Source organism: Salmo trutta, unplaced genomic scaffold, assembly GCF_901001165.1.
Source record: "Salmo trutta unplaced genomic scaffold, fSalTru1.1, whole genome shotgun sequence".
NCBI lineage: Eukaryota > Metazoa > Chordata > Actinopteri > Salmoniformes > Salmonidae > Salmo > Salmo trutta.
The window spans coordinates 1,199-17,500 of record NW_021822919.1 but is presented as its reverse complement, the minus strand read 5'-3'; the positions used below and the strand labels follow the sequence as shown (position 1 = coordinate 17,500).

General features: G+C 41.1%; 1 protein-coding gene across 1 annotated transcript in view; it reads right to left on the bottom strand.

Annotated features, from left to right (window-relative positions):
- LOC115187226 (disks large-associated protein 3-like) overlaps positions 1–13,892 on the bottom strand; it is a gene marked incomplete at its 5' end in the record, with an annotated part of 28,268 nt that extends 14,376 nt beyond the window's left edge. Inside the window, 4 exons of the mRNA XM_029746342.1 lie at positions 9,033–9,218; positions 11,400–11,610; positions 13,284–13,395; positions 13,666–13,892. Coding sequence (XP_029602202.1) covers positions 9,033–9,218; positions 11,400–11,610; positions 13,284–13,395; positions 13,666–13,892 — 736 coding nt within the window. The remainder of the gene's footprint in view (positions 1–9,032; positions 9,219–11,399; positions 11,611–13,283; positions 13,396–13,665) is intronic.
- Positions 13,893–16,302: the final 2,410 nt, after the last annotated feature.

Here is a 16,302-nt window from a genome sequence, read left to right as displayed (position 1 = left end):
AGTACATATTTAGTACATATAGTACATATTTAGTACATATGGTACATATTTAGTACATATAGTACATATTTAGTACATTTAGTACATATTTAGTACATATAGTACATAATTAGTACATATTTAGTACATATGGTACATATTTAGTACATATAGTACATATTTAGTACATATAATACATATTTAGTACATATGGTACATATTTAGTACATATAGTACATTTTTAGTACATTTGGTACATATTTAGTACATATAGTACATATTTAGTACATATGGTACATATTTAGTACATATAGTACATATTTAGTACATATAGTACATATTTAGTACATATAGTACATATTTAGTACATATTTAGTACATATAGTACATAATTAGTACATATTTAGTACATATGGTACATATTTAGTACATATAGTACATATTTAGTACATATGGTACATATTTAGTACATATGGTACATATTTATTACATATAGTACATATTTAGTACATATAGTACATATTTAGTACATATAATACATATTTAGTACATATGGTACATATTTAGTACATATAGTACATTTTTAGTACATTTGGTACATATTTAGTACATATAGTACATATTTAGTACATATGGTACATATGGTACATATTTAGTACATATAGTACATATTTAGTACATATAGTACATATTTAGTACATACAGTAACGACCAGAGATATGACCATTCTAGTCTAACAAAAGATATGACCATTCTAGTCTATCAAAAGCTTTTTCTGCATTGATACATAGAACTACCCAAGGAGCTTTAGTTTCTGATGAATCATGTCAGATATTTAATAGATGACAAAGTTTATCTGAGGTGAATCGTTATTTAACAAACCAACTATGGACCAGGTGTACCAATTTGGGAAGGGAAAGGGGGGGGGGGATACCTTGTCAGTTGTCCAAATGAATGTATTCGACTGAAATGTGTCTTCCACATTTAACCCAACCACTAATATCTGAGAGCAACAACAGAATTCTAGAAATAACACATTTTGTATAGACATTTCCATAAAAAAAAATTGTTAGCTGCATGTGTCACATAACTCCACTACTTACAACCAGCTTTTTATGGATTGTTTTAAAAATAGCAATATTTGGGAGATGAATTCCTTTTCAAATAACTGAAAGTGAGAGGTTGTAATCTGAATAAAGGGGAAAAGGCCATTCTTGAACACGGGATGAGTCATTCTTACTAATCTACTAGAGAACCAGTACTGATTTCAGTATAACTTCTGTATGACTGAATCCTTTAGTGAGGTCATAACGGCCTGATAACTTCTGTATGACTGAATCCTTTAGTGAGGTCATAACGGCCTGATAACTTCTGTATGACTGAATCCTTTAATGAGGTCATAACGGCCTGAATCCTTTAGTGAGGTCATAACGGCCTGATAACTTCTGTATGACTGAATCCTTTAGTGAGGTCATAACGGACTGAATCCTTTAGTGAGGTCATAACGGACTGAATCCTTTAGTGAGGTCATAACGGCCTGAATCCTTTAATGAGGTCATAACGGCCTGATAACTTCTGTATGACTGAATCCTTTAGTGAGGTCATAACGGCCTGATAACTTCTGTATGACTGAATCCTTTAGTGAGGTCATAACGGCCTGATAACTTCTGTATGACTGAATTCTTTAGTGAGGTCATAACGGCCTGATAACTTCTGTATGACTGAATCCTTTAGTGAGGTCATAACGGCCTGATAACATCTGTATGACTGAATCCTTTAGTGAGGTCATAACGGCCTGATAACTTCTGTATGACTGAATCCTTTAGTGAGGTCATAACGGCCTGATAACTTCTGTATGACTGAATCCTTTAGTGAGGTCATAACGGCCTGATAACTTCTGTATGACTGAATCCTTTAGTGAGGTCATAAAGGCCTGATGCTTTAATATTTAATATTTTCTGCCCTCCAACTTCATATTCATTATATAAATAGCCTGTTTAATTTAGTCTGGCTTGCCGTTCCAAATAAAGTGGAATATTTTTTGCTCGTATCATTTAAGGGCCATAAGTAACTAGGTAAACTGGGATATGATTTTTCAATAAATAGACAGGTATTGTCCTTTCCATAGTAGAAATATATTATTTATTTTCTTTAACTGTCTATTAAAATGTATTGTAGTGAAATTATTTCTTTTTTTCTGGAAATGAATACCGAGTATGTCCACTTCACCGTCAGACCATTTTATTGGTAAAGTAAAAGTTGTATTTTTTACTGATCCAATACGTAATTTGGTTTTAATCCAGAGAGGTTAGAAAAAGTATCTAGATCCTCTATGAGGCTGTGGAGGGATTCTAATTCTAAAAGTATCTAGATCCTCTATGAGGCTGTGGAGGGATTCTAATTCTAGAAGTGTCTAGATCCTCTATGAGGCTGTGGAGGGATTCTAATTCTAGAAGTGTCTAGATCCTCTATGAGGCTGTGGAGGGATTCTAATTCTAGAAGTGTCTAGATCCTCTATGAGGCTGTGGAGGGATTCTAATTCTAAAAGTATCTAGACCCTCTATGAGGCTGTGGAGGGATTCTAATTCTAAAAGTATCTAGACCCTCTATGAGGCTGTGGAGGGATTCTAATTCTAAAAGTATCTAGATCCTCTATGAGGCTGTGGAGGGATTCTAATTCTAAAAGTATCTAGATCCTCTATGAGGCTGTGGGGGGATTCTAATTCTAAAAGTATCTAGATCCTCTATGAGGCTGTGGAGGGATTCTAATTCTAAAAGTATCTAGATCCTCTATGAGGCTGTGGGGGGATTCTAATTCTAAAAGTATCTAGATCCTCTATGAGGCTGTGGAGGGATTCTAATTCTAAAAGTATCTAGATCCTCTATGAGGCTGTGGAGGGATTCTAATTCTAAAAGTATCTAGATCCTCTATGAGGCTGTGGAGGGATTCTAATTCTAAAAGTATCTAGACCCTCTATGAGGCTGTGGAGGGATTCTAATTCTAGAAGTGTCTAGATCCTCTATGAGGCTGTGGGGGGATTGTAATTCTAAAAGTATCTAGATTCTCTATGAGGCTGTGGAGGGATTCTAATTCTAAAAGTATCTAGATTCTCTATGAGGCTGTGGAGGGATTCTAATTCTAAAAGTATCTAGATTCTCTATGAGGCTGTGGAGGGATTCTAATTCTAAAAGTATCTAGACCCTCTATGAGGCTGTGGAGGGATTCTAATTCTAAAAGTATCTAGACCCTCTATGAGGCTGTGGAGGGATTCTAATTCTAGAAGTGTCTAGATCCTCTATGAGGCTGTGGAGGGATTCTAATTCTAAAAGTATCTAGACCCTCTATGAGGCTGTGGAGGGATTCTAATTCTAGAAGTGTCTAGACCCTCTATGAGGCTGTGGAGGGATTCTAATTCTAGAAGTGTCTAGATCCTCTATGAGGCTGTGGGGGGATTCTAATTCTAAAAGTGTCTAGACCCTCTTATTTCTATACTCAGCGTCATTTCCAGGCACAACTTGCAGACTTGTTTACATGCTGCTGTGCGTTTTGTTGCCAACCTTACTTAGCTACCTGACAACTTTACGGTTTTTACTTTTTAATGACCATTTATATTTTTTGTTTTTCCCTCAATCAACTTTTTTTTCATTCAACTTTTTCACTCCGGACGTTTTATCTGGACGTGGTTCGTCAGGAACTCCACCAGCCGAAGCTAAGTAATAACATTAACATGATGCCTTCTAATTACAGTCGCTGTACTCATAATATACAGGAGAACGATCGCCTTACGGCGAGGATAGCTGTGCTACAAGCTCAGCTTCAGACGCCATCGTTAGGCAAGGGTAATTTCAGTGTAGGAAAGGATGAAACATCGTCTGTGCCACCAGTAAGTACAGATAGTAGTATAAATCCCCCCCGCACAGTCCCCGCAGCCGGACAACTTTCTCATGGCTTCTGGAGGGAAATGCTGTAGGAATGCTCAACCGCCGTTGCTCATTCAGCCGACAGAAACTTTCAACCGGTTCTCCCCATTAGCTTATTTGGGAAAGGGGGGCAGTATTGAGTAGCTTGGATGAAAAGCGTATAATTAGTAGATTCGGATAGAAAACACTCTGAAGTTTCTAAAACTGTTTGAATGATGTCTGTGAGTATAACAGAACTGATATGGCAGGCAAAAACGCTAGCGTCCCACATTTCCCAGAGAGGTTTTAAGCAGCGAGTCGGAGTCAGAGGCCGAGCCTCCACCTGTTACAGGGTCTGAGACGCCGACGCCTACCACCATTAGCTCTGACAAATTGAAAACCCTAGTCATTGGCGACTCCATTACCCACAGTATTAGACTTAAAACGAATCATCCAGCGATCATACACTGTTTACCAGGGGGCAGGGCTACCGACGTTAAGGCTAATCTGAAGAGGGTGCTGGCTAAGGCTAAAACTGGCGAGTGTAGAGAGTATAGAGATATTGTTATCCACGTCGGCACCAACGATGTTAGGATGAAACAGTCAGAGGTCACCAAGCGCAACATAGCTTCAGCGTGTAAATCAGCTAGAAAGATGTGTCGGCATCGAGTAATTGTCTCTGGCCCCCTCCCAGTTAGGGGGGGTGATGAGCTCTACAGCAGAGTCTCACAACTCAATCGCTGGTTGAAAACTGTTTTCTGTCCCTCCCAAAAGATAGAATTTGTAGATAATTGGCTTCTCTTTCTGGGACTCAACCACAAACAGGACGAAGCCTGGCCTGTTGAGGAGTGACGGACTCCATCCTAGCTGGAGGGGTGCTCTCATCTTATCTACGAACACAGACAGGGCTCTAACTCCTCTAGCTCCACAATGAAATAGGGTGCAGGCCAGGCAGCAGGCTGTTAGCCAGCCTGCCAGCTTAGTGGAGTCTGCCACTAGCACAGTCAGTGTAGTCAGCTCAGCTATCCCCATTGAGACCGTGTCTGTGCCTCAACCTAGGTTGGGCAAAACTAAACATGGGGTTGTTCGCCTTAGCAATCTCACTGGAATAAATATCTCCTCAATTTCTCTCATTATAGAAAGAGATGGTGATACCAGCCAGTCTCCAGACCTTAATCCCATAGAAAATCTGTGGAGGGAGCTGAAGGTTCGAGTTGCCAAACGTCAGCCTCGAAACCTTAATGACTTGGAGAAGATCTGCAAAAAGGAGTGGGACAAAATCCCTCCTGAGATGTGTGCAAACCTGGTGGCCAACTACGAGAAACGTCTGATCTCTGTGATTGCCAACAAGGGTTTTGCCACCAAGTACTAAGTCATGTTTTGCAGAGGGGTCAAATACTTATTTCCCTCATTAAAATGCAAATAATTTTATAACATTTTTGACATGCGTTTTTCTGGATTTTTTTGTTGTTTTTCTGTCTCTCACTCTTCAAATTAACCTACCATTAAAATTATAGACTGATCATTTCTTTGTCAGTGGGCAAACAAAATCAGCAGGGGATCAAATACTTTTTTTCCCTCACTGTGTGGCTGCATGATGAGACTCTAATGATGATTTGAAAAAAGTAGCTTGAAAGGCATGAGCTCTGCTTTGTTTTTCGTTGTGCAGGCTGTACACACTTCATCAGTCTCTCATTCACAATTTGACAAGCACTTGATAATGCCTCGAATTTCACTGCGGCATCCCCTTTGTGGCCTAAAAAAAAAATCAATGCCTTTTTGCGGCCCGAAGTGCTGCGTTGTGTCCTTCTCCCTGAGTGAGCTGCGCAATCTGAAGCATCTCTCACTCACATGGCTCTCCGTCACGTGATTTTTTTCGTCAGTCGACAAGATGAGTAGGCCGAACGAACAGCAAAAGCACTAGCCTATGTCAACCTACTGTACTATCCCCCATGGTACCTATTCTATTCTATTCGATTCTGAGTAATGAATATTCCTAACATAGTCTGGGACAACCACAGGCATCAAAAATACTTTTTTTATGCAATTTGTCTGACGCAAGAGATCAGAACGTTTAGCTTAAAATGTTGATAAACGATTAGGCTATTTCATCACATTATATGCGCAGCAATGCACACATGGTAGTAGGCTATAAGCGTGAATGTTCCATTAGCGGAAAACAGCATTATCAAAAGTGACCGCAAATGCAATTATGCATGTAATGCTTTTATTATAAAAGGTGCATTCTTATGGTGAAAATTATCTTCCCCAAACTTGAAATTCACACGCTGCTTATGTATGCCAGAAAAGCTCTACACCCCTTTTAAAGTGGATTAATGTGCTTAATTTTAAGAAGTTATTTGGCCACTTTAGCTGTGATACAAACATATAGGCCTATGGGCTAGGCTACATGAGGTGTGATATAAACCTTATTAAAACATATAGGCCTATGGGCTACTAACCTTATTAAAACATATAGGACTATGGGCTACTAACCTCATTAAAACATATAGGCCTATGGGCTAGGCTACATGAGGTGTCATACAATGATTCGAAAAAGTCTGGTCATCTTATGCTGGTCATCATTCACAAGTGATAATATATAATTCACAAGTGATAGGCTAATATTGTCACTCAGCAGACTATTCTTGATTTAATCTTGTCTTTACATACTAAATAATATATGCGTGAAATTTGTTTTGATTTAGAATGGACCATTATCATACACCTGTATCAAAACAGGGGCAGCTGGGAAAAAATACATCTATGCATTTAAATAGCGAATGGAGGACGCTTTTCCCCTTGGTTCATTTTCATGCCAGCCAGGTAGGCTGTTCTCCTGTTGTAAATACAAGCCATGTGCTTAATACTAGGAACATTTAGAAATAGATATAGTTGGTCTAGCCTATAGAAAGCTGATGGGATTCCTCCTCTTTTTAGTAGAGGCTCATGGCCTCTCATGAAATGTTTGACTGGATTTTCTATTACATTTTGCATTGATGTCAGAGTGGTTAGAGAAACAATAGAGTGCTGAGTACCAGGCAGTTAGCAAGTTTGATAGGCTACTAATGACCATCAGCATCATCAGAGCTTGGAGGAGCCTAGTTACCGTGACTACACGGTCAAGTGGAATTTGACTGCCTTCGTGACTTGTGACTGCCGGTGTGGCGGTAATGCGGTCACGGCAACAGCCCTAATCACAACACTGAAGATTAAGGGGCCTCCAATTTCTTTCAATGGACTGGATTTTTACATTTACCACTTGGATCCTGTTTCAGTAATAATGAAATAAGACGTTGTTGTTGAGTATCTGATAATCTGCCGTTTATATGGGAGTGGTTAAAATATGCTAATAACAGTCCTCTGAGTACATCAGAAAAAAGGTTTGCTATATTTCAACTGGTATGCCATCCAGCCCTGGTGCATTGTTTTGAATAAAACATTTAATGACGTCCCATAAAATCTGACGATCATCGACTGAATTTTGTTAATCATCATGAAATCATTCAATTCAGTTTCAAATTGTTCACAGAAATTAGGATTTTTTTTGTTGTTGAAGGAAACATTAAAGCATTAAATCTTGTGGCTCTTATAAGAGATTCATAAATGTGGCAGAAATAACCGTTATGATTAGACAGGCGTAGATAACAGTACAACATCGATTTGGGACAATGTTTTTGTGAATGTTTCAATAGAAAGTTGTACTCTTTTTGATTAAGGGTTATGAGCTCGCCAGACATCAATGAGGTTGTAATCAGATGTTGAAGATCATTGGTTGCTTGTAGATTGTAGTTGGTCTTATTAGAATTGTCCCACATGTCCAGAGTGGCATTCACGCCTGTCACAATAAGCAGATGGAATTCAGTTCATTCTAACAATATGTTATTCAGAGAATTAGAAAATGTAAGATCGTATGAATTTGTAGAGTACACATTAACGAAAGACAATTTTTCTTTCCATTGTGGATACATTTTAAGGAAAGTGATTCTACCATCTTGGTCTTCACCTTTACCCAAGACGGTGATTTAGAGTTTCTTATGTATAATTATGATTACAACTTTAGTTGTGTTTGGGGATGATGAAAAAGCAGACAGTATGTATGAATGGTTCTCTATTCTATATGCGTCCTTTTGGAACACTGTTATGTCAACATGGTTTCTTGGAAAATTCCTATGTCAACATGGTACCTTGGAACATTCCTATGTCAACATGGGTCCTTGGAACAGTGTTATGTCAACATGGTTTCCTGGAACAGTGCTATGTCAACATGGTTCCTTGGAACAGTGTTATGTCAACATGGTGCCTTGGAACAGTACTATGTCAACATGGTTTCTTGGAACAGCGCTATGTCAACATTGTTCCTTGGAACCGTGTTATGTCAACATGGTTCCTTGGAACAGTGCTATGTCAACATTGTTCCTTGGAACAGTGTTATGTCAACATGGTGCCTTGGAACAGTGCTATGTCAACATGGTTCCTTGGGAAGTGTTATGTCAACATGGTTCCTTGGAACAGTGCTATGTCAACATGGTTCCTTGGAACAGTGTTATGTCAACATGGTTCCTTGGAACAGTGCTATGTCAACATGGTGTCTTGGAACAGTGTTATGTCAACATGGTTCCTTGGAACAGTGCTATGTCAATATGGTTCCTTGGGAGAGTGCTATGTCAACATGGTTCCTTGGAGCAGTGCTATGTCAACATGGTTCCTTGGAACAGTGCTATGTCAACATGGTTCCTTGGAACAGTGCTATGTCAACATGGTTTCTTGGAACAGTGCTATGTCAACATGGTTTCTTGGAACAGTGCTATGTCAACATGGTTCCTTGGAACAGTGCTATGTCAACATGGTTCCTTGCAAAAGTACTATGTCAACATGGTTTCTTGGAACAGTGCTATGTCAACATGGTTTCTTGGAACAGTGCTATGTCAACATGGTTCCTTGGAACAGTGCTATGTCAAAATTGTGCCTTGGAACAGTGCTATGTCAACATAGTACTGTTCCAAGGAACTATGTCAAAATGGTTTCTTGGAACATTCCTGTAAAATAAAAAGCAGGACCCACAGATAAACCCACCAATTGGTCGCTGCCAACACAGACCCCCCCCCCCCTTCCGGTTTACCCAATCAATCATCCAAAATATTATGAACTACCATCAGTGATTCCCATGTCCACAGAGCTGCTCTGGTGTTGTCTGGGCCGTCCCAGGGCAGGCTGGCCTGTGTTCTGGAAGTAGGTATCCTGGGTAGACTCTGTACTGCTCTGAGCCCTCACAGAGATCGTTGGCTTGGACATACGGGGAGGGAGAGGGGGAGGGCCAGCCTTACGGTATGGGATGACTGGAGAGAGAGAGAGAGGAATGGGGCAAGAACAGGATAAATAGTTCATTTCTGAATCTAAACAATCCTTTATTGTACAATGACAGACAGACAGACAGACAGACAGACAGACAGACAGACAGACAGACAGACAGACAGACAGACAGACAGACAGACAGACAGACAGAGACAGAGAGCTATCTTTTCTCTTGCTCTGAGCTAACTCAAAGCCATTTCCTGTGAGGTACTATGAGCACACGCAGTCCTCCGCTGTGGAAACACACACAGTCCTCCACTGTGGAAACACACACAGTCCTCCGCTGTGGAAACACACACAGTCCTCCGCTGTGGATACACACACAGTCCTCCGCTGTGGATACACACACAGTCCTCCGCTGTGGATACACACACAGTCCTCCGCTGTGGATACACACACAGTCCTCCGCTGTGGATACACACACAGTCCTCCGCTGTGGAAACACACACAGTCCTCCGCTGTGGATACACACACAGTCCTCCGCTGTGGATACACACACAGTTCTCTGTCTGTCTGTCTGTCTGTGGCTGTGTTTTGTATATGACACTTCAGAGCAGCATTGATAAATCTCTGGAGGATTTGCAGGTCTAAGCCAGGAAATAAGAGCTCTGTAAAGTAGTGATGATAGCACACTGTAGACACACACTCACACGCCAGGAGCAAGCATACAGTGTACTTTAGACGACAGTAAAAAAGAAGGATGAATGACAGAGAAGGAAAACGAGAGGAAAAAGGGTAAGAACAGAGCGAGCGAGAGAGGAAGAGAGAACTCCAAGGAGTGTTAAAGATAATTAAATAGAGAGTAGGAAGAACATAGAAGAAGAACAGAGAGATGAAGAGCAGCTGGAGTCAGTGAGTTATGAGGTAATACAAAACATTCCAGTCATTGTTATGGAGACAGAGTGAGAGATTCCACCGGGGAGGGAGATGGAGGGAGGGAGAGAGGGAGATAGAAAGGAAGAGAGGGAGAGAAGGAGAGGGAGAGAAGGAGAGGGGGATACAGAGAGGGAGATGAGAGAGAGCATGAGAGAGAGAGCATGAGAGAGAGAGAGAGAGAGCATGAGAGAGAGAGAGAGAGAGCATGAGAGAGAAAGAGAGAGAGAGAGCATGAGAGAGAGCGAGAGAGAGAGAGGAGAGAGAGAGAGAGAGAGAGAGAGAGAGAGAGAGAGAGAGAGAGAGAGAGAGAGCATGAGAGAGAGAGAGAGAGAGAGAGAGAGAGAGAGAGAGAGAGAGAGAGAGAGAGAGAGAGAGAGGAATGCTTAGAGACAACCAGAGGTGTGTGTATGAAAACATTATGAGTTATTGTGATGAGTTATTATGATGAGTTATTGTGATGAGGTATTATCATGAGTTATTGTGATGAGGTATTGTGATGAGTTATTATCATGAGTTATTGTGATGAGTTATTATCATGAGTTATTGTGATGAGGTATTGTGATGAGTTATTATGATGAGTTATTGTGATGAGTAATTATCATGAGTTATTGTGATGTGGTATTGTGATGTGGTGTTATGATGAGTTATTATCATGAGTTATTGTGATGAGTTATTATCATGAGTTATTGTGATGAGTAATTGTGATGAGTTATTATCATGAGTTATTGTGATAAGGTATTGTGATGAGGTATTGTGATGAGGTATTGTGATGAGGTATTGTGATGAGTTATTATCATGAGTTATTGTGATGAGTTATTATGATGAGTTATTATGATGAGTTATTGTGATGAGGTATTGTGATGAGGTATTGTGATGAGGTATTGTGATGAGGTATTGTGATGAGGTATTGTGATGAGGTATTATCATGAGTTATTGTGATGAGTTATTATGATGAGTTATTATGATGAGTTATTGTGATGAGTTATTGTGATGAGTTATTGTGATGAGGTATTGTGATGAGGTATTGTGATGTGGTGTTATGATGAGTTATCTTTTCTGACACATGAAGACTTGTGTTTGCTCCCTGAGCTAATATCAAGGCTTTGGCTCAAAGGGCTAACACAGTCTTGAGTCATACAGATAACAGATGGGTTTGATACCAGGTATATACCCAGTACCCCCCCCCCCCCCCTCCACACACACACACACACACACACACACACACACACACACACACACACACACACACACACACACACACACACACACACACACACACACACACTCACCGGCCCCTCCCTTGATGCTGGGTCCTGACATGGAGATGACGGACAGGCAGTCGTCGTCTTGGGAACAGCCGGCCTGGATGGCGCGGACGTAACTATGGGAACGGGTCCGGAAGCAGCCAGGCAGATCCAAGGCTTCCACCGCCTGACTCTCAATCTCTCCAAACATGGTCTCACACACCGCCTCAAACTGCCGATTCAGAGAGTCACCCAGCTACAGGAGAGAGAGTGAGAGAGATATCCACACCCACATGCATGTCAGCGGAGGCTCCTTTCATAACAAACAGCACGCACTAGGGTAGCACTTAGTTAGACAGATAATTTCCTTCCTCCTCTGGGTACATTGACTTCAATACAAAACTTAGGAGGCTCATGGTTCTCACCCCCTTCCATAAGACTGACACAGTAATTATGACAACTTCCGGAGGACGTCCTCCAACCTATCAGAGCTCTTGTAGCATGAACTGACATGTTGTCCACCCAATCATAAGCTACAGCTAGCTATCACTGCAGTGCATAAAATGTGGTGAGTAGTTGACTCAAAGAGAGAGAAAGACAATAGTTGAACATTTTTGAACAAATACATTTATTCAAAAAGAAAGGAGAAGCCGCAGAGAGAGAGAGACAAAGCTAAATATATTTAGTTGTAATATTTTTTCTTCTTCTTTGTTTATTTTTCCACGACTTAGCTAATTTTGCTAATTTAGCCTACTCAACAACTAGCTGACTAAACTCCGCTCCATGGTGAAAGATGTTTCTGGTGAACTCCAACGTCCTGGCGTGGAGGTTAGTTAGCTACACAACAGAGAGGAATGCTATGTATGCTAGCTAGCTGGCTAAGGCTATCCAACACTTTAGCTTTTCAAGGGAAGCTTTCAGGTTTTTATAAAGGGCCTGCCTGTGTAACTGCTAAACTGCTTGCTGTACACTGTACGGCAAGCAGTGTAATTTGTACACGAGAAACTTGTTTTAGTTGTTTGGTCTAGTGATTACACCCTAGATCAGCTAGATGCAGGCAAGAGTGTGCAAGGTGGTATTGAATGTGTCACTGTCTGTCACACTGATTACTCCAACGTGTCTCTCCACCTCTGTGCACCTACATTGTAAACTTTCATCATAGGTTAGGTTGTATCAACCTCATGATGGGTACAGGGAACATTAGAGTATCATGTAGTAGCCTAAACCTATAGATGTTACATTGAACTGGGTGAATATGAAGGACAGTATCCTAAACCCATCACTGTTACATTGAACTGGGTGAAGGATAGTATCCTAAACCCATCACTGTTACATTGAACTGGGTGAATATGAAGGACCAGTATCCTAAACCCATCACTGTTACATTGAACTGGGTGAATATGAAGGACCAGTATCCTAAACCCATCACTGTTACATTGAACTGGGTGAATATGAAGGACAGTATCCTAAACCCATCACTGTTACATTGAACTGGGTGAATATGAATGACAGTAACCCATCACTGTTACATTGAACTGGGTGAAGGACAGTAACCTAAACCCATCACTGTTACATTGAACTGGGTGAAGGACAGTATCCTAAACCCATCACTGTTACATTGAACTGGGTGAATATGAATGACAGTATCCTAAATCTATCACTGTTACATTGAACTGGGTGAATGGAATATGAATGACAGTCATCCAATATGCTGTAAATAGAAATAAGGCCACTCTAATAAATACATAAATTTTCTTCCCTAATCTTAAACACCACGGCTTTTGTGGAGCGACGGGTAACGATGCTTCGAGGGGGGCTGTTGTTAATCTGTGCAGAGGGTCCCTGGTTCGAGCCCAGGCAGGGGGACGGAACTACGAAGAGGTGAATAAACATACAGATAAACAGTGTTCTGAAGGTGTGTGGTCTTACCTGTGAGCTGGTCAGAGAGCGCGTGTAGCTCCGAGAGCGTGCGTGACTCTTCGGCGTGCTTGGGTTGTTAGCGTAGGGTAGCGTAGCATCTACACACTGCTTACACGAATATCTACACACACACACACACACACACACACACACACACACACACACACACACACACACACACACACACACACACACACACACACACAGAGAGTAAAATGAGAACAACACTCATCATACTCCTCTTCCTCCTCCTCCTCATCATCATTAACACCATCATCATCAACACCATCATCATCAAGACCATCATCACCACCATCACCACCACCCTCATCATCATCACCAATGACGTAACAGGTTTAATAAATGATAGAATGACTCCCCCCCCCGTTACTTGGTGGCAGATGACCTGTGGTCCATGCTGACAGAGCGTCTGAAGGCCTCCCTCTGGGCGATAATGCTGGTTTTAGGAGAGGATTTAGGACTGGCGTCAGAGTCCTGACTATCATCGTCTCCCATGGCCTTGACGTAGCTGCCGCTCCGCATGCGCCTGCAGGGGATCTCCCCCCCTCCGGCTGGGTAGCCCCCGAGCCCACCCCACTCCACCCCGTCTGATGGGACCTGGACACATACAGACAGATACAAATGTATGAACACACAAAAGTAGAATGACACACGCACACATACACACAAATGGTAAGCGTACACATGCGCAGACATATGAATGCACAAACAAACAAACACACACACACTCACACACAAACACACACATTTATAAACAGGGGGAAAGAGAGTGAAGATTATGGTTAGTGACAAATTAATCTCATGCACTTTGATTAAATAGCTTAAAAGTATTATTTTGTTTAAAGACTTGAACATCAAGACATCAGATAATCATACTATTACTAGATTTTTAGAAAACATTTAGGAGCTTTTCCAGAATTCTCTGGTTTTTCCAGAAAACCCAGTTGAAACATGTCCAGAAATAGGAGGGAATAAGGATTTTTGGAAAGAAAGAAAGAAAAGGGAAAGAAAGAAAGAAATTTGGGGAAAGTTACCTGATACTTTTCTGCTGATTTAGAGAGGGAAGAATATATGACTCATCACTTTTGATTGATTTAACATTTGATCTTAATCTATGCCAATAACACCAAGGGGGAATCAGCTACTAAACACTCAATGTTCATTTCACTACTCAAACAGCCCCTGCTGATGAAAAACATTCCTACAGCATGATGCTGCCACCACCATGCTTCACTGTAGGGATGGTGTTCTCGGGGTGATGAAAGGTGTTGGGTTTGCGCCAGACATAGCGTTTTCCTTGATGGCCAAAAAGCTCAATTTTAGTCTCATCTGACCAGAGTACCTTCTTCCATATGTTTGGGGAGTCTCCCACATGCATTGTAGTGAACACCAAACGTGTTTGCTTATTTCTTTCTGGTCACTCTTCCGTAAAGCCCAGCTCTGTGGAGTGTACTGCTTAAAGTTGTCCTATGGACAGATACTCCAATCTCCGGCTTGGAGCTTTGCAGCTCCTTCAGGGTTATCTTTGGTCTCTTTGTTGCCTCTCTGATTAATGCCCTCTTTGCCTGGTCCGTGAGTTTTGGTGGGCAGCCCTCTCTTGGCAGATTTGTTAAGTGCCATGTTCTTTCCATTTTTTAATAATGGATTTAATGGTTCACTGTGGGATGTTCAAAGTTTCTGATATTTTTTTATAACCCAACCCATATCTGGACTTCTCCACAACTTTGTCCCTGACCTGTTTGGAGAGCTCCTTGGCGGTGCCCCTTGCTTAGTGGTGTTGCAGACTCTGAGACCTTTCAGAAGAGGTCTATATATACTGAGATCATGTGACAGATCATGTGACACTTAGATTGCACACAGGTGGACTTTATTTAACTAATTATGCCACTTCTGAAGGTAATTGGTTGCACCAGATCTTATTTTGGGGCTTCATAGCAAAGGGGGTGAATACATATGTATGCACCACTTTTCCGTTTCAATTTTTTTGTTGAATTCTTTGAAACAGGTGATTTTTTTCATGTCACTTCACCAATTTGCACTATTTTGTGTATGTCCATTATATGATATCCAAATAAAAACCAATTGAAATTACAGGTTGTAATGAAACGAAATAGGAAAAACGCCAAGGGGGATGAATACTTTTGCAAGGCCCTGTAGTTAGTCAGTCTGGCTTGTGCAAATATGTGTATGCACGCACGTACGCATGCACGCACGCACACACACTTACTCACTCACACAGGCATTTACACACAGACAGGTACAGGAAGATGGCGCACTGCACAGCACACACGTTATGATAATTGTGAGAAAAAAGACAATTTCTCCTTCTGAGTCTTATAGAGAGAGACACTTATAGAGAGAGAGAGACTTACAGAGAGAGAGAGAGACTTACAGAGAGAGAGACTTACAGAGAGAGAGACACTTATAGAGAGAGACTTACAGAGAGAGACTTACAGAGAGAGAGACTTACAGAGAGAGACTTACAGAGAGAGAAACACTTATAGAGAGAGAGACTTACAGAGAGAGAGACTTACAGAGAGAGACTTACAGAGAGAGAAACACTTATAGAGAGAAACACTTATAGAGAGAGAGACTTACAGAGAGAGAGACTTACAGAGAGAGAAACACTTATAGAGAGAGACTTACAGAGAGAGACTTACAGAGAGAGAGACTTACAGAGAGAGAGAGAGACTTACAGAGAGAGACTTACAGAGAGAGACTTACAGAGAGAGAAACACTTATAGAGAGAGAGACTTACAGAGAGAGAGACTTACAGAGAGAGAGACTTACTGAGAGAGAGACACTTACAGAGAGAGAGACTTACAGAGAGAGAGACTTACAGAGAGAGAGACTTACAGAGAGAGAAACACTTATAGAGAGAGAGACTTACAGAGAGAGAGACTTACAGAGAGAGAGACTTACAGAGAGAGAGACTTACAGAGAGAGAGAGACTTACAGAGAGAGAGACTTACAGAGAGAGCGACTTACAGAGAGAGAGAGCGACTTA